This window comes from Ahaetulla prasina, chromosome 6, assembly GCF_028640845.1.
Source record: "Ahaetulla prasina isolate Xishuangbanna chromosome 6, ASM2864084v1, whole genome shotgun sequence".
Classification (NCBI taxonomy): domain Eukaryota; kingdom Metazoa; phylum Chordata; class Lepidosauria; order Squamata; family Colubridae; genus Ahaetulla; species Ahaetulla prasina.
This window is the reverse complement of record NC_080544.1, coordinates 36,196,500-36,224,416: the sequence shown is the minus strand read 5'-3', so window position 1 is coordinate 36,224,416 and position 27,917 is coordinate 36,196,500. Positions and strand designations below refer to the sequence as shown.

Genomic DNA, 27,917 nt, shown 5'->3' with positions numbered 1-27,917 from the left:
GTGAATGGGAAAAACGTCACCAAATGTCACATGATGGCAACGTGACACGGCGAGTTTGACAACCGTGTTGTACAATTTTATTTACTGCATGGAGATTTTGTCAGGAACAGTAATACAAAAATATTTTTCAATAGAAAAATATAAAGTTTATCTAGCAAAATGATGCTCGTGAGAAATCTGATGTGCCGCAATTTAACCGGAGACTCTGAATGTAGACAGTGTGAAGAAATTATAAGTTGCATTATTGATCAAAGTTTATACTGGAAAAGGTACTATGGACTCTTTATGGTGCTAGGTTCTATTTTGTATGTGTTCTCTTATAGAGAGTTCCAACCAAGTTCTTTCGGTTCAGAGGCATTTTGGTAAATAAAGATAATAATAACTTTGATTGCTTTACTTTGCAGTATGACAGTTTCTATTTTAATTTAATCTTTCAATTAATGAAAATAATATTTTTAATAGGTCTGGTAGGATATATATAGCCTCATATCTCCAAAGTATCTTTTCATGCATTGCAGTCCACTCTTTATCTGTAATATAACAATCTCATATATCTAAGCAAGGTATCTTTGTTCTTATTTAGAAGAACAAAGTATACCAATGGGTTCAAATGGTAAGAATAGCAATTTCAAATAAGTACAGGTAGTCCTTGACTTACAACCATAATTGAGCCCAACATTTCTGTTGTGAAGCGAAACATTTGTTAACTGACTTTTGCCCTATTTTATGATCTGTTTTGACACATTTGTTAAGTGAATCAGTGCAGTTAAGTTAGTAACAAGGATGTTAAGTGATTCTAGCTTCTCCATTGACTTTGCTTGTCACAAGTTCGCAAAAGGTGATCACATGAACCTGGGGCATTGCAACCATTATAAATATAAACCAGTTGTCAAGCATCCGAATGTTGATCATGTGACCTTGGGGATGTTGCAATGGTTGTAAGTGTGAAAAATGGTCATAAGTTACTTTTTCAGTGCCGTTGTAACATTGAATAGTCACTAATTGAACTGTTGTAAATCAAGGACTACCTATATTTAAAACATCTGAGATTACAAGCTGTTTAAATATCTCAAGAGGTCTCTCATGTGTTTCAGTTTTTTTAAGGACCATCTAGATCAGGGCTGTCAAACTCCTGGCCCATGGGACGGATGTGTCTCGTGCTGGCCACGCCCATGCCTGGTTAAGCGAATGAGAAGAAAGTCCAGATACGTCACATGACACTGCCTGACGATGTGAGTTTGACACCCCTGATCTAGATAAAGGTCATCCCACATGGATACTACAAAACTGAATTTTCTACGTTGACAGGGGATTGACTATGTGAGTGTTAAAGTATCTTCTAACTACAATTTGATGCCCTACAAGAAATTAGCATCCTTTTTTATAAAGTCTGCAGGCTTGGCTGCTAACCAAACACCTTCATTTGCCAACAATGTGTGATAGTGATATGTGCTTATACTTCAATCTACAAAATCCTCAGAGATGGCAAATATGAGAAGCAGAGATGATTGTTACACTACCCAGTAAAAATGTATTATAAACAAATCCTAATGCACCCATGTAGATTTTATAGTTTTATAGATAAATCAGAAACCCATACTTGATTATTTTGAATATTGTGTGTATAGTATACAGTACCACATGAAGTTACTATGCACTTGAATACATCTGGTCTTCAAATAGATATTACAAAAATTATTCCACACTTTGGAGAGCAGGCAATTTTTTTCTCATAAATGTGCCAAATTACCACTATTAATTAATAAACTATTGGAACAAGTGATTACAAAACACAAACAAGACTAATAATTATGCATTTATGAAGGGTGGCTCATACAATTTATATGATTAATCATCTAATCATAATTTATATGATTATATGATTACATAATTGATATGATGTCTAAGAATACAGCTTAAAAATTCCTGATGTCTACTGTGTATAATGTGTTACTTTAGAGCCTTTTTGCTTCAATTGGGAATATTAAAAGCTTAATAATTGTTATTTTGTTTTAAATCTATGTGAATAATAACTGTGTTACCGATTACGAATATTCTACATAGAAGGACCCATAACATAAACCAAAACTGTTTAAATTCACTTTTGATATTTAAATGGCATATACTTTACAGTTATAATTTCACTGAATAAATAAAATGATATAATGGAACCACTAAGTCATCTTTTCTTCTAATATATAATTATCTTACAGTATGAAAAGATCTAAAAATCAGTCCCACTGTCATGGAGCTGGATAGAAAAATAACAGCAGCCAACAAAACCTGTAAGTAGAATAATAACATTTCAGCTATAGGTTTTTAAAGCATCAGTTAAAGTGGTTTTCTGCGAAGTTTCTTTTGTTCATAAATCTGAATAAAAACAGACAATGTAAGTGTAGTTCTGACATAACTCCACTGAGGTTGGGGACTTAAGCTGGTGCAAAGTTTATTCCGGTAATTAAAAGCCAAAGTTAAGCCTATCTTCCTTGAGCACGCTAATGCATGCCTAGACTCTCTCTCAGGGAGGAAAATAATCATCTTCTTATCAAAATGAATGTAACCCGGAATTTAAGAGGAAGAACTTGAAAATAATTTATCTGAGGACTGTTTACAAGGAAACCCTTTTCTTCAAAATCGGAGTTACTAATGCCAGTCAAAAGAATGATTAATCATTCTATAAAATTTTTCATTGTGCTCTCTGAAGTAGGAGTAAAGTTGCTCTAAGACTGTACTGTTGACCACAGGATGCGGGCGCCCTTTGGATTCATGCAAACATCTCTCTCTTCCATCGCTCCTAATGCAATAGAAGCCCTTGGTCTGGTTAAAATAAAAATTTGAAGACAAAATTTTGGAAGGCAAATTAAGGAATCTTTCCACTTTTTGCAATTCAGGAAGGGGGTCTCTGATCAAGGTATTCCCATCAACTATGTGAATCTGATCCAAGTGGAAATATTTAAGCCATCTCCCCATATGGACGTCATACAGACTTCTCTGGATAGCCTTGTATTTGGTATTAAGGGCTCCGTTTTTTATAACAATGTCTTCAAAGGGCTGAACAGGCTTGTGGTTTTCCAGCCTATTGTAATAGACTTGGGTGTAATCAGAGATAACTCTCTCTGTGGGGTCTCTTAGAATAAGCAGCAGTTTAATAGAGCTATTCATATCGTGAATCCTTTCGGGAGCCTGCGGCGAGGTAAAATAGCCTGGCGTTTTCTCAATAGTTATTTGATTTTCATATGAAAATGGCATCAGGCTTCTATACCAGTCTATGCCTTTCACGTAATTTTCATCCCAGTCAAAAAAATGGACTTCGGTAGCTGCTACCACAATGTTTGGGTGAACATCCAACATTTCAAGTAAGGCCCTGGTTCCTCCTTTACGCACGCCAATGATAATCGTCTGAGGTATTTGTCTGCTTGTGCCAGGAGGTCTCACTTGTGCTAAATAGTGTTCACTCTTATTGCTGAGGAGGACTTGCGATGTCAGCGTCTCCACGAGAGCCCCATTCTCAACTGGAGCAGCCTGAGCAGGAGTCAGCAGAAGGTATGCTGACAGTAGTAGAAAGGCCATGTGGAGAGGAAGGAGCAATCAGTGCAAAATGCTGTTGTGCTTGGCTGATGAAACATGGAACTCAGCCCCCGTGGAGGAAGCAGATGTTGAAGCTGGGACCAAAACAACAGTGGACTTCTCAGGCATCTGGAGGGTTGGGAAAAGCAGAAGGACAATAAAGTTATTAGTAGTGGTATCCATTTGCCTCTTCATCTTAGCCGAAGACTTAGATAGCAAATCTCCTGTATCTCGGAACAAAGTAACAGGGGAAAACTGTAGAACTAATTAAGTTATTCATCTGCAAGGTTTCAACGCAAATGAGATTTTAATTTTAATTCTGTTTCTAAACTGAGTCACCTAATGGAAAACAAGCCAATGCTTCAAATTCTCTCCCTCTCTCTTACACACAAACATTCCCCCCTCTCAGGAAATAAGCATAACCAAATGCTAACAGATAGTATCAATTATTTATTGGCAATATATGCATATATGAATACCCCTCATGCTATTCCTTTTTGAAGTAAGCAATTTTGCAAAGCACAGAAAAGATACAAGAAACGTAAAAAGAAATTAGAAGAAAAAGACGAAAAGTGGTGGTGGGGGAATCTTACGAAGCCTATTTATTGCAACACCTTCAGCAATACTTTTTTATCCTTGCAAATAATCATTCTTTCCACTATGTCCATACATAATCTGCGTTAGCTTTCATGCTGTCAAAAGGTAACAACCTTTTGTACATCAGACAGGTACCAAATCCAGAAACAGATATATAAAATACGTATCCCATTCAAAAGATCATTGTTTGTTGTTCTTCATATAAAACCAGTAAGATAAAGAGGTACAAGAAATCTGAATATTGGTCATTATATACAAAGCTTGTACTTGATACCCAGCAGTCACTCAAATTCTTTTAAGAATTTTTTAAAAAAGCTTCTTAGCTTTTCTGTAATAAAACTACCTTATCAAAAGTTCTTGGATCTTCTGTGTCTATTTAATTAGCCTGTTAGGAGAAGTCTGGCACAATACTTTGTTTTTTTCTTCTTTAAGCTTCCTACCTCTTTCTTACTGTGGATCTTATCAACTTCATCCAACCACAGTTGATTCAACTTCCCCTTCCTTTCCCATTCAACTCACTTCCTTTTTTATATATTTGTTTTGCACTTTGATCCCCATTCAATTATCTCTGTGTGATTCAAATACCACAATAGAATTCTTTCACACTGGTCTTGATAGGCAAAAGCATATTTTTATATGTAGATATTTTCACATATTTTGAAGGAAAAAAACCCCATTCCCACAGGACACATTGTCTTTCTAACAGCATGTGTATGTTTTAAAATTTCTCCATTTTTAGTAAATGTTCAGCTAGTTGTTCTTAGTATTTAGGTATAGATAATTTGCAAATTCTCACTTATTGACAAATAATTTGACCTTCAATATATTAATTTTCAGATATGTATGCTACTCAATGCATTATACAATCTATTTAACACTTCCTACAAATCATTTGGGTTCTCTGCTAACAACATAGCCTCATCTGCATAAAACATAAACATTCATATTCCTGAATGATACATCTCTTAATGCAATCCTTATTCATCCTATCCTTATGCATCCATCCATCCATCCATCCATCCATCCATCCATCCATCCATCCATCCATCCATATCACAACTAAAAAGACATCACACGTAGTTGTCATATTCCTAATACCTGGAACATTTACAAAGCATTCCATTTATTCCTACATGTGCTTTTCTTTTCTTTCCTTTTCACATTCCACATTCAATCTTCAACTCCATATTGGTTTTACACAGGCTATATGTTGTGATTTTTCTAAGTAAACAGATGCACATTAAACTTTCTTTCTAGCAGTCATCTATTTTCTGTTGGAGACAAAAACTCAAGTGCACCTTCTGCTCAGCATAAAGCCACAATACTTATGGGCAGCAAATAAATTTAATAAACAAACAAACAAATAAATAATAAGTACACTTCCCAAATATTGCCCATTATTCCTTTTGTACAACAGGACAATCTCAGACATAATAATTTAAGTTTATTTACGCTAATGCCCTTATTTTCTTTTGCATGTCGTCCTGTGGTACTTTCCATTTTTATAAGGGAACAATAATAGAATTCTTCCAATTATCAAGCACAGATAAAGTCTTCTCATGCCAAACTATTGTAGAATACTTTGCAAGTATACCACATCTCAGGTTATACCACTACACCTGCAGCTTTGCCATTTTTTTCAAAATTGTCAGAGAAATTACGATTTCAAAATTTTTTCTTGTTTACTGTTATAATTTCAGTCCATCTTTGAATACCACTGCTACTCCAATCTTACACTTCCCATTAATACATGCTTAACATATTTCTGTGATATTTTGTATCATAATTCTTTCCCCTCTGTTCTGAGTAGCTTCCATATTCTAGTACCGTGATGGTGAATCTATGGCACGTGTAGCCATATCAGTGGGCATGCGAGCTCAGCTCCGGTGCACATGTGCACGCCAGCCAGCTGATTTTCGGGCCTTCTGGGCCTACTAGAAGTAGGGAAACAGGCTGTTTTCTGCCTCTGGAAGGGTTCGGTGGGGAAGCCCTTTTTTTCTCTCTCATCTGGCTCCAGAGCCTCTCTAGGAGTCTCTGAAGCTAGGGACAACAAAAAAGTCATTTCCTGTCCAACCAGAAGTTGGCAAACAGGCAGTTTCTGGCCGCTGGAGGGCCCCAGAGGAGTGGGTGGGAAAGGCCATTTTCGCCCTCCCCAGACTCATAGAGAGGCTCTGGAGCCAGGTGAGAGAGAAAAACGGGCCTACCAGGCCATTGCGTGCCAGGAGCAGGGGGAGAGGGGGGTTGTGCATGCATATGCGGGGCGCATATAATTATGGATGTAGGCACACATGCGCGTGACCCCCCCGCCCCCTGGCACGCGATGGCAAAAAGGTTAGCCATCACTGTTCTAGAATGATGGCGCAGTGGCTAGAATGCAGTATTGCAGGCTAACTCACTGCCCATTCCAGAGTTTGATTCTGACAGGGTCAAGGTTGACCCAGCCTTCCAAACTTCTGAGGTTGATAAAATGAGGACTCAGATTGTTGGGGGCAATATGCTGACTCTGTAAACTGCTTGGAGAGGGCTGTAAAGCACTATGAAGTGGTATATACTTTAAGTCTAAGTGCATATTGTACAAGATTTGTATATTCTTTTTCTATGGTTCTTTTACTTTTATGCTTGTTTCTTTTTTCTTCTGTCAATTTTCCCCCAAGATCTTTATTCTATAAAATAACAATGTGTTGGTCACACAGAAAACTTCATCACCTTTGAATTTTACTTTCTGAATCTTGATCATTAAAATCAAATCAGTCATGCTTTTCAGTTCATGCTGCCACAGATAACCATGTAAACCAGTGGCCCCCAAACCTTTGGGCACCAGGGACTGATTCCATGGAGAGGTTTTTCTGCGGACCAGAAGGGGTGTGGTCTTGTGTGCTGCCTGCATCCCACGGATGGGGCTTTGATTGTTTGCATGGCTCAGTTTCTGGTATGCTGCGGCCTGGTGCTGGTCCAGGGACTGAGGGTTAGGGACCCCTGATATAAACCATATACTTAAACTTCAGGCTTTTCCTAAGCAGATACTTAGTAGTCATCAAGACTCCTGACACATAAGACATAATCAAGAATTCTCAGCTTAACAAGGTAATACTTTTTAGGCACATAAGGACCTGTATAATCTTTTTTTCTAATTAAAGGGCTTTTCACTTTTCAGAATGAATTTTTATCCTCGTAGTTTTAAAAGCATTTATTGTATGACATGAGGGAATGACTGCTCTTCAAATTAAATGTTCTGCTACAAAGAAGCAAGTTATGTTGTTCTTTGCATCCCACCAAGAATTTGCAAATTCATTGTTTATATAATTGATCATATATGTAACCTAATCTTGGGGCATTTGAACCTTTCCTAGATTCATTTGTTTTCTAATTGTATTATTGTTTTATTGTACTGTCAATTATGGGTGTGTTTGATGCTTTTGTAGGTCTTATGAGTTTGACTTGTAAAATTTTGAACACCTTGAATGTCAAAACAATCGTCTAAGTTATTTACACCTGTGCTTCTCTGTTCATTTCTTCTATTATTTTCAACCTCTGTGATCATTAAAATTAACACTACAAGTGAAGATCAACCGACCTAGGCCCCCACTGGGAGAGTATAATTATTACTGGTGTTGCATGTAGGTAGCTTGTAGAAGTTTCTGCATGTGTTAGGTCACAGGCTTAGAGAATAAACCCTAAGCAAGATGTCAACGCAGAGAATCCCCCATTTATTATTTGGGGAAGGTTACATTTTCAATTTCAGTAGGTCAAGTTGAAACTGAAGCTCTGTTGATGGTGTGAAGCAAACAATAAAACAACAATAGGTAAAAGTTAACTTGGTTTCAACCATCTGAACAATAGTGTATAGATAATGTCAACTTGTCAAAAAGGAAATCTTTTCAAGTACAGCTTGAAAAATGTGATTATTTATGGAAAAATAAAAGGGCGTATTTGAAGTGAAACAGAAGTTGTGTACATGTATGTGCCTTTTAAAAGACAATTTTCTAAAGAAGGATGAAAATGTTCCTGAAAAAAATGTTCAGGCATTGACTTTAGCTATAAATAAGATCTGATATCAGGATGATTCACAAGTTTTAATTAAGAAAATATAGTTACATATAAGAAAACAGTTCTTTTCAACATATGGCATTAGGAAAACAACCATAGTTATTCAAATATTTTTTTACTACAATAAAGAATATTTTAAATTCAGGCAACAAGACTTAACAAGCATTTTAGCAATTAAAAGAATTACATATTGCTATAAATGTTAATGCAAAATGTTGTCCAGTCATCATAAGAAAGTACAGAGAGTTGACTTGCAGTTGAATATAATTATTCTTTAAAATTAGACTGATCTTTACTAAAAATTTTCTTCCCATGCATCCAAAGCTTCTGATGTGATGAAATCACAAAACTTGACAATACCAGAGAAAGCTAGAAAAGACCAGTTATGTGGGCCTCTTCTCCTACCTCCTAACATCAAAATTATAAAGAGTCTTACAGTTTCAATATTGAATGTCTGTAACAGTTCACACTCACCTTATATAGTACCACATAATTATATTCCAATGAAGTTTCTCTTATGTTGATTACTAATGTTTAATGATTCTAGGAGAACCAGGCTAGTGTAATGATTAAAGCAGGGATGTCCAACTTTGACAACTTTAAGATTTCTGGGTTTTAACTCCCAGAATTCCTCAGCCAACATGCTGGCTTGGGAATTCTGGGAGTTGAAGTCCACATTTCTTAAAGTTGCTAAGGTTGGACATCCCTGGATTAAAGTGTTACATTTTGACAGAAAATAGCTCTTGACTCTAGAGAGACTTCAGGCCAGTTCTCTCTCTCTCCAGCAATGTTACTCTTGTAGAGATAAAATCAGGGAGATCTTTATGGATGCACTTTTTACCCGCAGGAGAAATGGCAGGCAATAAACAACATTATAAATAAATAATAAATAAAACACTTACATTTTTCTCCCTAAAGCTCTGCATATTGCATCCATGAATTAAGTTGGATTGCATTTTCCATAGCTTAAAAAGTCTTCCTTTTGACTCTTGCACTCAAGATAATAGACTTCACATCAGAAATGGCTGTAAATCTCAACTCTTCAGACTCTTAGCTGCATGTCCAGAATCTTACTTCTCAGAAGAAGTCTCACAGACACAGCACAGCTAGATTAGTTTTTTTTATTGCAACATAGAATGTAACCAAATTCACGCAGAGGTCCTGTCTATTTGAATATTCATTCCTTTGAGAAATTTATGTGGCTGCCTATATAAACAACCCTAGGCAGCTAATAAACTCACAAGTAATAAAAACACAAGCTTAAAACTCTAAAAGCATCAGCACTATGACAGTACCCTCAAAAAAAAAAAAAAGTCCACAAAAATGCTAGCTCAGTTGCCATCTTGATCCAATGCCTTTGAGAAGAGTCAGATTTTAATGGTTTTCTGGAAGGCAAAGAAGTTAAGGCCTCTATATTTCAGGGGGAGTTTAGACATTTCTGGCCAAAGTGATTTTTATCATGTTTCATTTTGTATTATACAATGATTAAACCATAAAGATACTATATGCGCTCGAACATTTAAATTTTACACTTCTTCCTTCCATGTTTCTAAGACAATGGATACAGATAGACCTTGTTTAGCAACTGTCTTGGACAGTGACTGTTTGCACTTAAGACAGCGATGAAAAAGTAATTTTGCAACCAATGCCTGCATTTACAATCTTTGCAAGTTTGAAAAGCAAAAGAAGGCTGAATTAAGATTCTTAAGCTTAGCTGTGGCTTCATTTAGTGACTGCTTTTGATAACAACTGAATTGCCAATCCCAGCTGCAGTTGCTAAATGAGAAATACCAATACGTTTTTTAAGGCTGTGGAAAGTACCTGATTTGCATGCATATAACTACTCTTGATCCTAGTTACTGCTAGTTCTTGTTCTCCAGCTTCATTCCTGATACATGACTTTTTTTTTGCGTGCCACCTTGTAAATAATCAGTTTTCTAACAGGTACCATATATCCTGCTGTAAGCAGATACCATAACACCTAGGTTGCTCACAGTCTAGCATCCCTTCTTCCTAATGGTATATCCACCTTTTCTTCATCCCATTAAAGGTTCTATTAACTCTCCTATTTACCATGCTTTAGCACTTAATTGACACTTGGTTCCTTGGTTGGCCATTTATTTTTATTGGTTCCCCAAAAATTCTGCACAAGCCTCTCCAAAACGAATAGGAGAAACTAAAAAGGCCATTTCACTCCTAATGATTACTGATGGGAGAAATGAAAATCTGAGGTTTGGATATAAACTATTCAGACTAAGAACAAATGCATTCCTACTTAAACAGTCTACTACTACTACAGTTGATTGTGCAACTATCACCATCTAGCATCTATATTGATAGTAGCAAGTGGCACTTTTACAAAACAATGTAATACAATTGTAGGCTAAAAGGTAGGAGCCCCTAATCAAATTGTATATTTTGATGAATCCCTAAATGAACTGAAGCTGACATAACTGCTACATGGTGTGAAGTTAAACCTGACAAAGATCAATTTGGCCAGGGCTGCCTACACTTTGTATGCAACTATACAAAATGGTGTTTTCAAAACACTAGATTTCTCCTAGTCCCTGACCTCCACAACTCCATTATATTAGACTGCAGCTGAATGAATACACAAATCTTCACCCATTTTCATGATTACTTATGCTTCTTCACTCTCCAACTCATAGTCATTACATTTCTCTTGTCTTTCTAGAATAGACCGACGTGTAGGAAGAACACCCATCTCATCCCTTGACCTGGCCACCAAAATATTCTACTTAGTTCTCTTCCCCATTCTGGATTCACATTTTCAATATCCCTACAGGATTCACATTTTCAATATCCCTACAATATCCCCATCAGCATCTTTAGTTTAACTAAAAAGTAAGATTCCTAAGTCCTGTTTATATGTGTTAACCATGAAAGAAAATGTGTGTGTGTGTGTGTGTGTGTGTGTGTGTGTGTGTATAGATAGATAGATAGATAGACAAACAGAGAGAGATAGGTATAGATATATGTCTCTATCTCTATATATTTGTTGATCTAGATCCGGGCTGTAAAACTTGTGGGCTGCAGGCCAGATGTGTCATGCACTGGCCACGCCCACAGCTGATTTAGTAAAGGGTGAAAAAACTTGGGATATGTTACATGATGGCGCTGTGACGACACAAGTTTCACACCTCTGCTCTAGATAAATCCAGTATACTTGCAGAATTGTTGATAGTTCTATATGGCAGAAATTTCTACCAAAATAAAATGTTGCCCAGAAATATATTACAAAGGATAATCAGATTCAAAATGCATTATGAAACTGAGATCTAAGTGTATCGAAGTTGCTTTAGGGAGCAATTCTATTGGAGGAACATTCCAAGTTCAGTCTAAGAAATTGATTAATTTTGATGAAGCTTGGATTGTTAGTGCATATGGTTATGCTATAATTGGTCAATAAACCTAAAGAGGGTTTAAATGATGCAGAGTAGATCATTGGGAAATATTAGCTAAATAATATCTGCATTTTGCTATCTTTATGGAATTAAATGCACACATTTAGAAACATCATGAACAACTTTGCATAATGAAAACTATGGATTTGAAATTGCAACACTTCATTTTTCCTATCTCATAGAGCATTTGCAATAGCTTCATGGTGCATAATTTAAAAATTAGTTCTGTTCTTTCTTCCCCAACTCCCCTGTACGGCATCAAAATTATAGCACCCTATTACAAATTATGTGTTTTTATTATTTGGCCATGTTGGTTGCTGGGTAACAAAATGATATGGCATGCATTAGGCAAAATGAAAAAAAAACACAGCAGCTTGTTAGGAAATTGAGGCTTCTGAATGAAGATTCTAAAGTTATTTTAAACAATAGCCAAATTTGACTCAAAATATTTATAAGAATAGTCTAAGAAGTGATCTTAACTTATTTAATATTATAAACTAGATTTGTGTTTAAACATATTCTGGAAGACAGTTTGGAATACATTATAATTTTTACTGTTTCAGGTCAAATTTTGTTGATTTACTGGTACTTTTTTTGCTTATCAGCTGGCTCTCTGAATAAGGCCAAGAAGCACTAATTATAAATTGGATAAATATGCCAATTTTAAAAAATATTATCTAAATTCTCCTTCCTTGAATGTATCCCTGCTAACTGAAGACACAATGTTACAGATCTCGATGTCTTATCTGCATTCATAGTTAGTACTCATATATGGTACACAACACTGGATTTAATCACCACTCCTAACTTTCTTTTTCCTTTTAGATACTCCACCAACCCTGCAAAATTAAAGTTCAGACACCTTACAGGTAGTCCTCGACTTACAACAGTTCATTTAGTGACTGTTCAAAGTTACAATGGCACTGATAAAAGTGACTTATGACAAATTTTCAGAGTTATGACCTTTGTAGCATTCCCCATGATCATGTGATCAAAATTCAGATGCTTGGCAACTGGTTCATACTTATGATGTGTCCCAAATACAAGTGATCAGCTTTTGCAACCTTTTGACAAGGAAAGTCAATGGGGAATTCAGATTCACTTAACACCCGGGTTACTAACTTATCAATTGCAATGATTCACTTAACAACTATGGCAAGAAAGGTCGTAAAATGAGGTAAAACCCACTTTTTTTTATTTGCATTTATATCCCGCCCTTCTCCGAAGACTCAGGGCGGCTTACACTATGTCAAGCAATAGTCTTCATCCATTTGTATATTATATACAAAGTTAACTTATTGCTCCCAACAATCTGGGTCCTCATTTTACCTACCCTTATAAAGGATGGAAGGCTGAGTCAACCTTGGCCTAGTGGGGCTTGAACCTGCAGTAATTGCAAGCAGCTGCTGTTCATAACAGACTGTCTTACCAGTCTGAGCCACAGAGGCCCTTCAGAGGCTTAACAAATGTCTCACTTAACAACAGAAATTTTGGGCTCAATTGTGGTCGTAAGTCAAGGACTACATGTACTTGTTTGTCCCAATCACCACTTTCACAAAGGGACATAGAAAACTGTAATCTATCCATGAATGTGAATTCAGATGAATACTCTACCTAATACTACTGTACCCAGTTAATGCCTATATTTTGTAATATATTATTCATTCTTATAATGCAAACAACGTTCAAAAAAAATAGAAGTGAATAAAATACTTCCCTATAACACTGCAAATGCAAATGACAAACTATTAAAAAGAAAAAAATTCTAAAAAAAATCTAAATACTAAAATTAAGAGGATTATAAAACTGTATGTATAAGTGGATATATACATAATCTTGCTTAACAACAGTATTTATTAAGTAAGCCTTTTACTTATTTATTTAACAAATACTAAGTTGTTAGATAAGACTATCTATCTATCTATCTATCTATCTATCTATCTATCTATCTATCTATCTATCTATCTATCTACTTCTTTTCCATTAATCTTTTTAACTGTACTGGTCTTTGATCGTTATAAACATTCTGTATCTGCATCATCCATCCAATCCTCCATCCACCCAATCTGTGGTTTGTTTACCCAGTCCATGCAAAGGCCAATCAGTTATACAGAGTCCAGGATTATTTCTGATGAGAAGTAAAGGGGCTCTCCATTAGCAAACAAAGGAGCTTACAAAGGAGTTGGAGGGAGCCCTGAGCAAGGCTGGCATTCTATTTTTATACCTCAGAACACAGGAAATTCAAAACAGCTATATACAATGATTGGTTACAAATTTCTTATTGTCATTAAAATAGCACGTGTACAAGTCATGCTGCTCAACTTGGAATAGCAAATGTACAAAAAGTGCTTTCGGCTGTTCCTATGAAGCTGCAATAAGCTTCTAGGTACAGTCCTAAACGCATCCTGAAGAGCCAAGTATAATTTTTTGCTTTGGTTTAGCACAGCGTTTGGTAGTTCACCTGCTTCTGTGTAGACAAGGGAAGTGGAGCAAAAGTAGTGGGGAAAAAGTCTGTCTAAAAGGCAGAAGTTTGGCTGGCTTCTTAGAGAGGGTTTCATAGGGTTTCTGAGTAGCCTTGCACGCAGGCTCACTGTGTGTAGGATGATTTGGACTATTCAGTAAGTCATCAGATCAAATTCTCTTCTCACCTATAATACAGGCAGCTGCATCTCATTTGGGATCACCATTGGTGGATGATAGGGAAGGACCTTGAATTTGACATCCCTATTCTAGGGGATATTGAGGCCAATCATCCCTAAAAAAGGTAAATCAATTTCCTTCTAATAAATGGATCACCTCCAACTAATTCCCTGCAGTTCGTCAAAACAGGTCAAAGTGGTCATTGTCCAAGGTTTTGCTAGAACCTGCTGCCATCATCTATGGTTGTGACCTATCCCCCCTGGAGATGGACCTGTTTACCAGCAACGCCTCTTAGGAGGGCAGAGGGCTTTTGAAAGAATCAAGACTTTTTGATTGCCTCTGCCCCCGGGGGCATTACAGTTTTTCTCTCCACCCCACCCGTGTGAGACTTTATTAACAAGAGTGTTCTTACCAAAGGGCCTTAGGGATTTCCATCAACACCCCCTCTTGAGACTCACCCCTTGAGTCCCTGCAGCTTATATCCTTAAGGGACTCAAGTCCCTATTGGCTTTTCTTCACCAGGGGAATGTATGCAACGAGTACCCAATGAGGGCCTTTGGGGAAATTCAGAACCGATTTACACTTATCCCTGCCAACTTGGGCTCTGACGTTCTTGGGGAGTCTTGATTCCATATCATCCAGTTTCCTCTGTTATTTGACCTTCATCTTTGAGTTCAGGGCAATTGGAAGCACAAGACCATGAGAATGATACTGCTGAAATCAGCAGGGTGTATGGGAGTGTCGTGGCTCAGGTGGTTAGGATGTTGGGTTGGAGGTAAGCAAGCCTGCGTTCAAGACCTAAGTGCTGCTGCATGGCAGGGTGAGCTCCCATGATTCACTCCAGCTCTTTGACAGGGACATGAAAGGAGTCCCACAGGCAATCTCCTGGCAATGGAGAAAGGCATTAAGAAATGCCTTAAATGGTGCCTCCGACATGAATTGGACAGGGAGCAGGGTGTACCTTATCCGTCTCTGTGAATCTGGGTCTCCCAAGAAGTCATCTTGAAGCCAGATGCAGGATATTGGTGGAGTTGCCAATCTGATGGGCAAGAGCCAATCTGGCAAAAAAGCCAATCAATAACACAGAATCAAGGAAAGTGAAAATTTGTCACTTTCTTTCTGATCAGAAGCAAAGGGGCTCTCCATAACCAAGCTGATGGGAGGAGCCCTGAGCAAGACTGGCATTTTATTTTGATACCTCAGGATACAGGAATTTCAAAATAGCAATATAATGATTGGTTACACATTTCTTATCATTAAAATCACATGTACAAGTAATGCTGTTCAGCTATTCCTAGCATGGCCTATTCACCTAGACTTCAGCTCAAGCTGTAATAAGCTTCTGGGTGCTGTTCTAATCACATCCCGCAGAGTTAAGTATAATTAGTTTAGCAAAGAGTTTAGTAGTTTCCTGTTTTTATGCTGCTGTGCAGACAGGATGAAGTGAAGCAAAAGCAGTGTGGAAAGAAAAATAGAGGTTTCTGTAAAAGATGAAGTTTGGGGTCCCAGGCCTTCAGTAAGGCTAAAGAAAGAAAATTCTGCAATATGTTGAGCAAGTAATAGTATTAAATAATATTCAATAACATTGAAAGAGTAGCTTCCTGGTGTAAGAATGTTCCTATTTCTCTCTGCTCTAATTCTGCCTGTTCAAACTTGCCTCTCTTGACCTTGCTCTTGCCTCTCTTAACATTGAAGAAACCCAGTGTGGTCTTAGATTATTACTCTTATGAGAAATAGATTTAATTTGTTTGAGCCAGATTCCTGAGGGTTAAACTACTATACTAAAATTTTTCCATTGAGTTTACTCACATAGGTATTGAAAAAGGCAGTTTGGGGGATGGAGAGAAGTAACCCTCTTTCATTCCTTTCTTGACTGAGATAACTGCTGATTCTAAAACAATGAGGGCAACATAAAGGAAATGGGAGTAAACATGCTTGTATTTCTCTGCTAAAAACTGCAGGATGGTACACTAATCCACAGTGATCTGCCCTCCATATCATGGGCTTGTTCATCAATTAGGAACTTTTGTTCTAGTCTATCCGGAAGCTTATAAAACAGAAAGAAACATTTCCTTGCAATGCATAGGAGGCTAATTGGATGGTATTTGAAAAAGTCCACCCTTGTAATGGTATGTGGGAATGGCCTTGTAATGGTATGTGGGAATGGCCTTCGGAGACCGGAAAGAGATGCTGCCTAGAGACCTTGCAGAACATGCAAGAGTTTATTAATGTAACTTTATAATAAAGCAGAAGTAGGTTATCTGGCTTTGTTTCCTGTGTGGTCTGCCTGGTAAGGATGTCATCAATCTTGCAAATCTGCAAGTACTATTCTCCTGCACCACTCTTACAGTTCAATAGCTTAGGGAGGGTCCCTCATGAGTCTCTTGCTCTGCTCACTATGCAGCTTTGGGCTATGCTCTCTCTTACCTGACTGTTCCCTAGGCAGCATTTCTTTGCCAGGTCATTTCCACATACCATTATATCTGTTTCTTAAAAAGTGTGACAGTAATAGAACAATTCCAGTCTTTAGGCAATTGGAATGTGTTATTAGTATCTGTGAACAAAAGGCCAAAGGAGAACCCTACCAATTGTTTAATAATTTTCTAGGCATTAGATCACTTGGAGGTGTTCCTGTTTTTTTAACTGATTATTTTGACAATTTTCAAATGTGAAACTGATGATCAGGGAGGAATAACTGTTTAAAATGTAGGTTGAAGCAAAAGGTTGGTAAGACAGAGTTTGTACAGCTTACATGAAACTCTTCTCATCTCTCCAGAAGGATCTTTCCCAAGTTTCTGGCAGGTCCCTCCTATTGCTTTGGAAGATGCTTGCAGTTATCTTCCTACAGAGAAAGATTCTTCTATCCTTTGTGGCTTAAAATAATCATTACTAATTGGTTTGTAGAAATGTTTTTAACATTAATTTTATAATACAGGTAGTCCTCCAGTTACAGCCACAATTGAACCCAACACTTCTGTTGTTAAGTGAGATATTTGCTAAGTGAGTTTTGCCCCATTTACGACATTTCTTGCCACAGTTGTTAAGTGAATCACTGCAGTTGATAAGTTAGTAACCTGGTTGTTAAGTGAATCTGGTTTCCCCACTGATTTTGCTTGCCAGAAGGTTGCAAAAGGTGATCACATGACCCCTGGGACACAACAAAGGTCATAAATATGAACCAGTTGCCAAGCATCTGAATTTTGATCACATGATCATGGGGATGCTGGAAAGGTCGTAACTGAAAAACGGTCATAAGTCACTTTCTTCAGTGCCGTGGTAACTTTGAATGGTCACTAAATGAACTGTTGCAAGTCGAAGACTACCTATATAAAATAGCTAATTCTTAATAATGGAATAATTGCTAGATTTTGAAAGTGGTCACTAAATGTGACCTGGTTTGCATACAATCCTGGTCAAACTAGGGTTTCTACCTGAAATGGCAGTCTTTGCTCATAGGATGCTGGTAAATTGAAAGTTGTTTATCAGAGTAGTGTATGTGACTAAAACTTCTGGAGGGTTAGAGTGCGCAGTCTAGAGTTCACGAACCTTAAAAGACTTCTCTGGGGCAAGAAATAATTGCTTTATTCTAGTGGCCTTTTCAGACCATTTAATCATAGAAATGGATAAACCTATATTATTGACCCTAACTTAGGTTGCACTGTCCAAAGAGGTCAGCTGGTGAGTGGCTGTTATCCAACTTTAAATTCAACTACCAGACTAAAAAGGGCATATAAGGTTGAGACACAATAGCTTTTCACTGACTGCCCCACAGGTGAGTTCACTGTTAAGGTCACTGTTTGCTACTCCAATTAATACACAGACTCTACATTTTCCAGTGCTGTACATTAAGGGCCAACCTCCTAGGTTAACATCCTGATCCTTGCAGTAATGTGGGTAACCTTGAGGATGATTTTTAAGAAGGGAAATATGACTGTTGGAATCAGAAGAAGAAAGCCTTATTGCTGGTTTCAAGTCTGATATTAAATTTGCCAGCTGGTATAAGACCAAAATTTGGGATAGACAATCCTCCAGTTTATTCCATCCAACATTAATTAAAGAAAGCAATCTGCAAAGGGGAAGGTAGAGATTTATAATTAAAATATTAGTCTAGCTAAATTGTGCCTGGAAACTAATGCTGTGGGCTCACATGGCTTCAGCCGTGTGATTATGAACAGCAAATTATTAGATATGAATGTATAAATGCCTCCTTCAGTGCCATTTCTGGTAGTGAAAAGACAGCATAATGAGAGTGTCATTTTTACCTAACCCAGTGTTTCTCAACCTTGGCAGCTTTCAGATGTGTGGAATTCAAATCCATGCTCTTGCCATGCTTTAGTCTTGCAAGAGTCTCTTAGTCATAAAATCTCTTTCTGCATGTGTGTTCAACAAACAATTAACACAAGCCTAATGCCCAGGCATCATTCCAGAAATCCTAAGGACTAGCATCATGAAGCAAATATTTGCAACTGCGATAGCTGGAAAGACAAAGAAAAAAGTTCTCTTTGGATCCCAGAGGAGTTGCTGATCTGGCACAGTTCCCATGCCTTTATATAATTTAAGCATTTCTAAATAATTTTGAGAGATGTGCAAAATGTTCCATGCCAGAGAAAATGGGTTTAATGCCATAGACCAGGGTTTCTCAAGCATGGCTGGCTATGGAATTTTGGGAATTTAAGTTTACACACGTGAAAGTTTTCAAGGTTGAGAACCATTGATCTAATAACGTTTCAGTGATGTGATTTCATGTTAGATCTAATATTTCTCATACCAACCAAAATGCAATTGCAAATTCTAGCATCTGATATCATAAACTGAGTTATGTTGCTTTGAAAATAAAATAAATTAAGAGTCTTGGATCTATAATCACCTAACGATCTGAAAATTTCAAAACAGAATTCTCTATAAAAATGTTTTGGTTGAGAATAATAGTCTCTGAAAATAATTTAAACTAGGCTAAAATGCCCAGAATGATTGTGAAATGGAGAACACATCTAAAGGAGAAAGTAACGAATGCTTTCAATTGTTTACATGTAGATTGAATAAATGCACATAATTTTCATGACAAAATAGTAAAATCTTTAGATACTTTTATAATTTAGGACAGTCATTTAGGTCTTGGAGCTGACCCAATTTAATTTTAGGTATCACCTACAATGTGTGTGCAGTTATTGATGTACAGGACTAATGAAATGGAAGATAAAATGAAAAGTAAAAATGGCCATGACACCAAAGAAGATTTATTCACCTTTATGGCTAATAAACAGTGAAAAGAAAACTGCTGGAGAAATAAGAACAAAATCCAATGCAGCGAAACAATTGAAGATTTTGATAGCATAATTAATAATACTAAGAACAACATAAATAATTATTTTATAAATACATTTTAACTAAGAAACCTACCAGGAATGACAGAGTAATTAGCTAAAGAGACTGCAGGAGAGGTAAATGAATTATTTGAATTCTGCACCTGAAGTGAATTTTAAAGAGCTAAGGTAAATAGAAAATAAAATGACCTAGATAATCTGGAAATTCTTACTGAAATTTAACATCATCTAAACTCAGTCTCTTCCAAAGGCCAATACACTTCCAAAGGCCAATATAATGGCAAGAAATCCCGGATATAACAGATTAGTTAGCTTAATTCTGGTTCTAGAAAATTGAAGGAAAATGTTCTAAATAAGTTTCAAAAATATAGAAAGGTAAAGTAGCTTTATTAAAGCAAATCTAGTAGATAAATAAATTAAAATGTTAGATTAGGGCTGAGGAAGCCCACATTCAAATCCATCCTTACCTATAGAATTTTCTGGAAATCTCAAGCCCAACTAATGTTATAGCATTGCCGTTAATGGAATAAAACAGTGTTTCCCATATTTACTGCCTTGAACTCCTGGAGAAAGGCAAGATGTAATTTTAACAAATCTAATTTACATTTTAGAACATTCCAAGGAAAGTTTTGAGAAAGAAAAACAAGAAGACCTGTATCACCTTAGACCAGGGGTCTCCAATCTTGGCAACTTTAAGACTTGTGGACTTCAACTCCCAGAGTTCCTCAGCCAGCAAAGTCTTAAAGTTGCCAAGGTTGGAAACCCCTGCCTTAGACCACTGGTGCTGAACCTTGGCAACTTGAGGAGGTGTGGACTTCAACACCCAGAATACCCCTGCCGGCCATCCTGGCTGGGCAATTCTGGGAGTTGAAGTCCACACCTCTTCAAATTGCAAGGTTGAGAAATGCTGCCTTAAGCTAATTATATTATAACATAACCTTTTTGGATCACACAATCCATTTCATTGAATGTATGGGAATATACCCTGAAGGAAGAATACGGGTACGTTGTAAATACAAAGGTATTAGAAGAGAATGGAAAAGCAGAATGTTTAGGAAAAAAGTCAAAAGACACAATTACTTTAAAGATGGAAAATCAACTTGAACAGTGACCACAGATAAACAGTAATAAAACTCTTGTTTTCTGGGAAATAGCCATGTCAGCCTATTGCAGCAAAAACCAAGAATCCTATGGGCATTTCAGAGATCAATAAATCTTTTTTTACTTAAGCATATCATCTGGGGAAACAAGTAAAATTTTGCTACAAAAGAAGAATGGAAATGGTAAAACGAAAAACATAAACATCTGATGTTATATAGATCAAGGGTCTCCAACCTTGAGAGCTGTAACACTTGTAGACTTCAACTCCCAGAATTCCTCAGCCAGCTTCAACCAGTTTTGCTGGCTGAGGAATTCTGGGAGTTGAAGTCCACAAGTCTTAAAGTTCCCAAGGTTGGAGACCCCTGATATAGACCGTCTTAAATAATCTACAGGTGTAGTTTTAATAAAGAGCCTTGTTCTATGTCAAATCCATGAGAAACGATTTTGAAACTTTTAATGAATTTCTGCTTACTCATTAAGTGAATTAATTCATCTCTGTAATTTTTCCAATTTGTTAAATTTCTATTCTGTCTTTCCTCTGTTCCCCTGATTTCGCAGATGATGCTGAACATTTATAGAGGCTGTTTAAAAAAGATACAATAAATACACAGGAGCATATACATCATTCTAGACATTATTATGTGGAACTTCAAGATACACAGGACAGAATACGTAACACCACAGGGAAAATAAAGTGATAAACTTCAGCAGAAAATGTTTCCTGTGAAGTTACTAGGCTAATGCTTGTGTTAATGAAGAAGCAGTTTCATTTCCATTAAGGAACTTGGAGTCATGAACTTCAAGAAACAAAAAGAAATTGGGGAGGAAAAGCACACCAGCTACTAGAGATCTACAAAAACGAGTAATAAAGCAATTGCTGTTGGCCTCAGGCTGTCTTCTACCCGGTACACAGAAAAAGGTAGATTAAAAGCAATGCTATGGAAGGTTAACATAAACTGTAAGTATATTAAATGGTTGGCAGGTGATATATCTAGATAGGCTTTTTAAAAGAGATTATTTTCCCATGGCTAGAATTACTTTTTTTCTAATTCCTATTTCTAATAACTTTAGTAGAAAATTCCCTGATCAAAGTACAATATGGCTTTGAGGTGTATTTCCTCATTCTTTCTGCGACCTCTCTCAAAATGTATATTGTGTACACAAAGTTATGCAGCCAACTCCTTACAACAGGTGCATATATATTGGCTTATTTCGCAAACAAATTATAAAAATCAAACCATTATTGTAATTATTGGAACATGGAATTTCCTTTATATTAATAATATTCTAATAAAGCTAAACCCAGGAGATTAAGTTCTGTAAATGATCTCTGTTTTCAGAGTTTCGGCTATTACACTGTTCCTGTAGTCACATGGTCATGATTTCTGACAGTCCCTGCTGGCTTCCCACAAGAAAGGTCAATGGGGAACCTGGCAGGAAGTCAAAAGCTACCATCATGTGAGGTCTTCATTTGATGACCTATGTTAGGATGGCAATTGGGATTGCTGGAATTGACATCTCAAAGTGATGTGGTCCTGTGCCACTGTTAAGTTGTTGCTTAGCAATGGAAATTTCAGCCCCAATGATAGTCATAACCTGAGGATACTAGTATCCTTTCCTTTCAGTTTCCATTTAACCTCTCATATGTAGGAAACAGTATAATTATAACACAGGTAGTTCTTGATTTACAACAGTTCATATAGAGCATCATACTCCAGAGTTGTCAAGGGGTCCTAACAATCATGGCAATAATATACAGTATATAGGTGACATGTTTGTTACAACAGCACTGAAAACAGTGACTTATGACCATTTTTCACATACCGTGCAGCATCCCCATGATCACATGATCAAAATTCAGATGCTCGGCAGCTGATTCATCTTTATGACGATTGCACTATCCGGGGGTCACGTGGTCCCTTTTTGCAACTTTCTGACAAGCAAAGTCAATGAGGAAGTGGGATTCACTTAACAACCATGTGAGTAACTTAGCAAGTGCAGTAATTCACTTAACAACTGTGGCAAGTAAGCTTGTAAAAATGGAGCAAAATTCACTTAACAAATGTCTCACTTAGCAAGATAAATTTTGGGCTCAATTGTGGTCGTAAGTCAAGGACTACCTGTACAGCAGTCTTCACCAATTTGAGTTCATTGAGATACCATTACCTACAAACCCAGACAGCACAATTAGTGGTCAGGGATGGTACTATTTTAGGCGATTCTTAGATGTTTGTAAACTAGAGAAAGCAAAATTGGCACCCATTTTCCCTGGAAGAAATTGCCCAAACTCAACTATTTAGCATATCCTCAAAATAAAGTCCTTGAATTCTCAGAGGTATATAATTTTTTTAGTTGGATGATTTGCTGACCATCTAGTTAAACATATTGGCTTTCTCAATTATAATGATTAGAAATGGCTTTTTGTCTGGTAAGGAGGAATAAAATGTCTAGACGAAATCAGTCTGAACACTGATAATTTGAAAATTAGTCATAGATATTTTGATCATTTATTTTTGTACATATTTCCAGTCTAATAAACAAAATGAACAGATGGATAAGAGGATATATAAAGCAAAATAAAATTTATATCTGGTGTAATTATGTGGGAGCATTTCTCTCTTTGACAGCAAGGTGCTTTTACCCTGAAACAATATAAAGCTGATGGTTTTAGTTTACAGATTCCAATTTTCTGCTTACTATCTATTCTCTACTACAATTAAAATGAACAGTTGTGTATATATGATAGGTTATTTTTATAACCACTGTGGGTATAAACTCTGGCAGAATTTACTTTAGTCATTTATACATCATTCAATTTGGAATATGTTAAGTGTAGAAAGTTTTTAAGATGCATTAGAAAATAATATTCCAGAACGCAGCATCTTGAAGCAGTGAAAAGAAACCCACTCCTGCTGCCAGTAAATCACATTTAAAAGTATGCCTAACCCTCTTCTTCATTTTTAAAATTATTTTTCTTACTCACATTTTCAAAAAAATCAAAAATATTGTATGCATTATATGTTATAATTATTTGCAGACTTGACTACTGAACTTGGCAATTATGCTCATAAGTCATGATAGTAAAGCGTGAGCGACCTGATTTTATGACCTCTTTTGTGGTAGTCGGTAAGTGAACCCACTGTTTGCTATGGGATGTTTTTGCTGGAAACCAGAAGTAAATGCTGGTTTGCAGCAAAAGCATCATAATTAAATCAGTGAAAACCTGGACGGAGGAATCAGAATTAAAGCTACAGGCATGTTTTGACTGCACTGATTGGAATATTTTTAAAGATACCTCTGCAGACCTGGATGAACTCACAGATACTGTAACATCATATGTCAGCTTCTGTGAAGACCTATGTGTACCTACAAGGAACTTGCGAATACACAGTAATAACAAACCTTGGTTTACACCTAAACTTAAGCAGCTACGACATTCCAAAGAGGAAGCCTACAGAAAAGGTGATAAAATGCTGTACAATCAGGCCAGAAATGCACTAACAAGGGAGATAAGAGCAGCAAAAAGAAGCTACTCTGAAAAGCTAAAGAATCAATTTTCAGCAAATGAACCAGCAAACATGTGGAAAACTCTTAAAAATATCACCGGCTATGGCAAACCTCCTTCCCAGGCTGAAGGTAATCAACAACTGGCAGATGACCTGAATGAGTTTTACTGCAGGTTTGAAAGGAAACTACAGCCACCTATCTCCACAACCACCATCTCAGACACAGCAACAACAGCCAAGCCTCCTACAACTGACCCCATTTCATTGGTGATCACAGAAAAGGAAGTGCAGGACCTATTTCACAGACAAAAGCCAGGAAAAGCTCCAGGCCCAGACAAGATAACTCCTTCTTGCTTAAAAGTCTGTGCTGACCAATTGGCCCCCATCTTCACCCATATTTTCAATAAATCACTAGAGATGTGCTATGTTCCTTCTTGCTTCAAACGCTCTACCATCATCCCAGTGCCGAAGAAGCCCACCATCAAGGAACTGAATGACTACAGACCAGTTGCTCTAACATCTGTAGTCATGAAAACCTTTGAAAGGCTAGTGCTTTCCTACCTGAAAACCATCACGGATCCGCTGTTAGACCCCTTGCAATTTGCATACCGAGCAAATAGATCAACAGATGATGCTGTTAATATGGCTCTGCACTACATCCTACAACATCTTGAGTCTCCAAAGACCTATGCAAGGGTCCTTTTTGTAGACTTTAGTTCAGCATTCAATACCATCATTCCAGACATTCTTCTAACTAAGCTAAACCAGCTACAGGTACCGGAACAGACTTGTAAGTGGATCACAAGCTTCCTAACAAACAGGAAGCAGCAGGTGAAGCTAAGCAAGATCACATCAAATACCTGTACAATTAGCACAGGGCCCCCCCAAGGCTGTGTGCTCTCCCCACTTCTCTCTGTATACCAATGACTGCATCTCCAATGATCCATTTGTTAAGCTACTGAAGTTCGCAGATGACACAACAGTGATTGGTCTCATTCGAGACAATGACGAATCCGCATATAGACGAGAGGTCAAACGACTAGCCTTGTGGTGCAACCAAAACAATCTGGAACTGAACACACTCAAAACCGTAGAAATGGTGGTAGACTTTAGGAAAAACCCTTCCATACTTCCACCTCTCACAATACTTGACAACACAGTATCAACAGTAGAAACCTTCAAATTTCTGGGTTCTATCATATCGCAAGATCTCAAATGGACAGCTAACATCAAAAACATCATTAAAAAAGGACAACAAAGAATGTTCTTTCTGCGCCAACTCAGTAAGCTCAAACTGCCCAAGGAGCTGCTGATCCAATTCTACAGAGGAATTATTGAGTCTGTCATTTGCACCTCTATAACTGTCTGGTTCGGTTCTGCAACCCAACAAGAAAAACACAGACTTCAGAGGATAATTAGAACTGCAGAAAAAATAATTGCTACCAACTTGCCTTCCATTGAGGACCTGTATACTGCACGAATCAAGAAGAGGGCCGTGAAAATATTTGCAGATCCCTCGCATCCTGGACATAAACTGTTTCAACTCCTACCCTCAAAACAATGCTATAGAGCACTGCACACCAGAACAACTAGACACAAGAACAGTTTTTTCCCGAAGGCCATCACTCTGCTAAACAAATAATTCCCTCAACACTGTCAGACTATTTACTGAATCTGCACTACTATTAATCGTTTCATAGTTCCCATCACCAATCTCTTTCCACTTATGACTGTATGACTATAACTTGTTGCTGGCAATCCTTATGATTTATATTGATATATTGATCATCAATTGTGTTGTAAATGTTGTACCTTGATGAACGTATCTTTTCTTTTATGTACACTGAGAGCATATGCACCAAGACAAATTCCTTGTGTGTCCAATCACACTTGGCCAATAAAAAAAAAAAATTCTATTTGTAGTCGTGACCACAGGATGCAGCCAATGGCTGTAAAATGCGAGCTGGTTGTAGCCATGTGACTGCAGGGGAGGGGGCCCTGTTGTCAGAACATCAGGCCCAGGTTGTAAGTACCTTTGCTTGCAGATGTTTCATTACTATTACTACAAAAAATGAGTTTGTTATAACTTCAAATAGTTGCTAAGTGAACAGCTGTAAGTAGAGGACTATCTCTATAGTGGCGTTCGGCAAACTTAGATGACAGTTACATAGTTCAGCAATCATCATCATCATCATCATCTAATTAATATTATTAGTTAAGAAGATACTTGGTTGATACTTAGGATGCTGGCAGAACCCGTATCAACCATCAGCGCTAGTCAATGATATTTGTGGTACATTTTTAAATGTTCAGTTGACTGAGTTTCATGTTTAATGAATAAAAGAGATAATAATAATAATGTGAGTTCAAAAATAGAGGGGAAAATTATGTTGGTTCTCAGCTACTTTAGTTTTCAACATGATTCCTACAATCCAGACTTCTTTAAGCCCAAAGGTGAAGCCAGCATAGTACTGTTGACCTGACCATCTTTATTACTTTGTGATTGATGGACACCTCACTCCTTTCTCTAATGAGATCCATGGACTATTGGCAATCTTTTACATTTATGCTCCATGAAATAGCTTGGAATAACATTTCTTTCTTAAACTAGACTTGATGTTTCCACAGAGATTTTGCTGATTGGGTTTTTCTCTGAACAGAACTCTTGTCTATCAGTCATCTGTCAACTTTAACTGACTAAGATTAAGTAGTTGCTGAGTTGCTGATACATACCACATAGAATGCAGCTGAATGGACACGAGGATACATGGGATTTTAAAAATAAAATCCAAATATTTTTGATACAATACTTTTAGCCATAAATCTCTCGACTGGAGGAAAACAAGAATGAAAGACTAGGAGTTTTGTTTTTGAGTTGCTTTAAGTAGCATATGGCTCAATCCATCAATAGAATATATAATTATTTTTTAAAGTATGCAAACAATGAAAGCCCTGTGAATCATTATCTATAGTTTATATTGTACATGGTGTTATGATAATGAGATGCATGATATTGAAGAAAAGTTTTTAACACATTTTTACTGGCTCAGTTCACATATTGTGAAGCATCAGTGTAGTTCTTCAACTTAATTGGATTCAGTCTAATGTAGAGGTGTCAAACTCGTGTCATCATGTTGTTGTCACATGATATATCACAACTTTCCCCCCCTTCACTAAACTGGAGTCGGCATGGCCAGCGTGTAACACATCTGGCCTGCGGGCCTTGAGTTTGACATCCCTGGTCTAATGTATAAATTAGGTCAACATGGTTTCTTGAACAGATCACAATTAAAATCTAATAGAGAATATATAGTATTGCTATTACCAGACTGTGCAACATCTTCAGTGAAGATGAGTATGTATGTATGCATGCATGTATGAAGCATATGCCATAGCATGGACTAGCAATATAAATTAACATTTTAAGTAGATTAGTAGAACCCAATAAAATATAATTTTAATGTCTAAGCCATCTAACCATTGAAGCATTGTTAAAAAAATATATCAGATACTGGACCGGTATATGCTCTCAGCTTACAGCTGGTCACAATGTGATCTACAGTTTGACCGAAATCACACTGAGGAGAGGATACTATGCCCCATTTATATAGAGTCCCAGCAGATGCTTTGTGAGGTGTAAATCCTATTCAGGATTGTCTGTTGTTGCTGCTGATGGTAACAAATATCTACAGCAAACAACCAAGTTCAGA

The 27,917-nt window shown here is 37.1% G+C and overlaps 1 protein-coding gene across 5 annotated transcripts in view; it reads right to left on the bottom strand.

The window, feature by feature from the left end:
- Positions 1-1,561: 1,561 nt before the first annotated feature.
- The window catches only part of HS3ST1 (heparan sulfate-glucosamine 3-sulfotransferase 1), a 96,902-nt gene continuing 70,546 nt past the window's right edge, over positions 1,562-27,917 (bottom strand). For 4 of the 5 annotated variants that reach the window (XM_058188002.1, XM_058188001.1, XM_058188005.1 and 1 more), the window contains exon 2: positions 1,562-3,696. In XM_058188002.1, the coding sequence (XP_058043985.1) occupies positions 2,644-3,570 (927 nt within the window). In that variant the 5' untranslated portion in view covers positions 3,571-3,696 and the 3' untranslated portion in view covers positions 1,562-2,643. Of the gene's footprint in view, positions 3,697-15,237; positions 15,318-27,917 lie in introns of those variants that run through there. The other variant, XM_058188004.1, reaches the window with a different exon arrangement.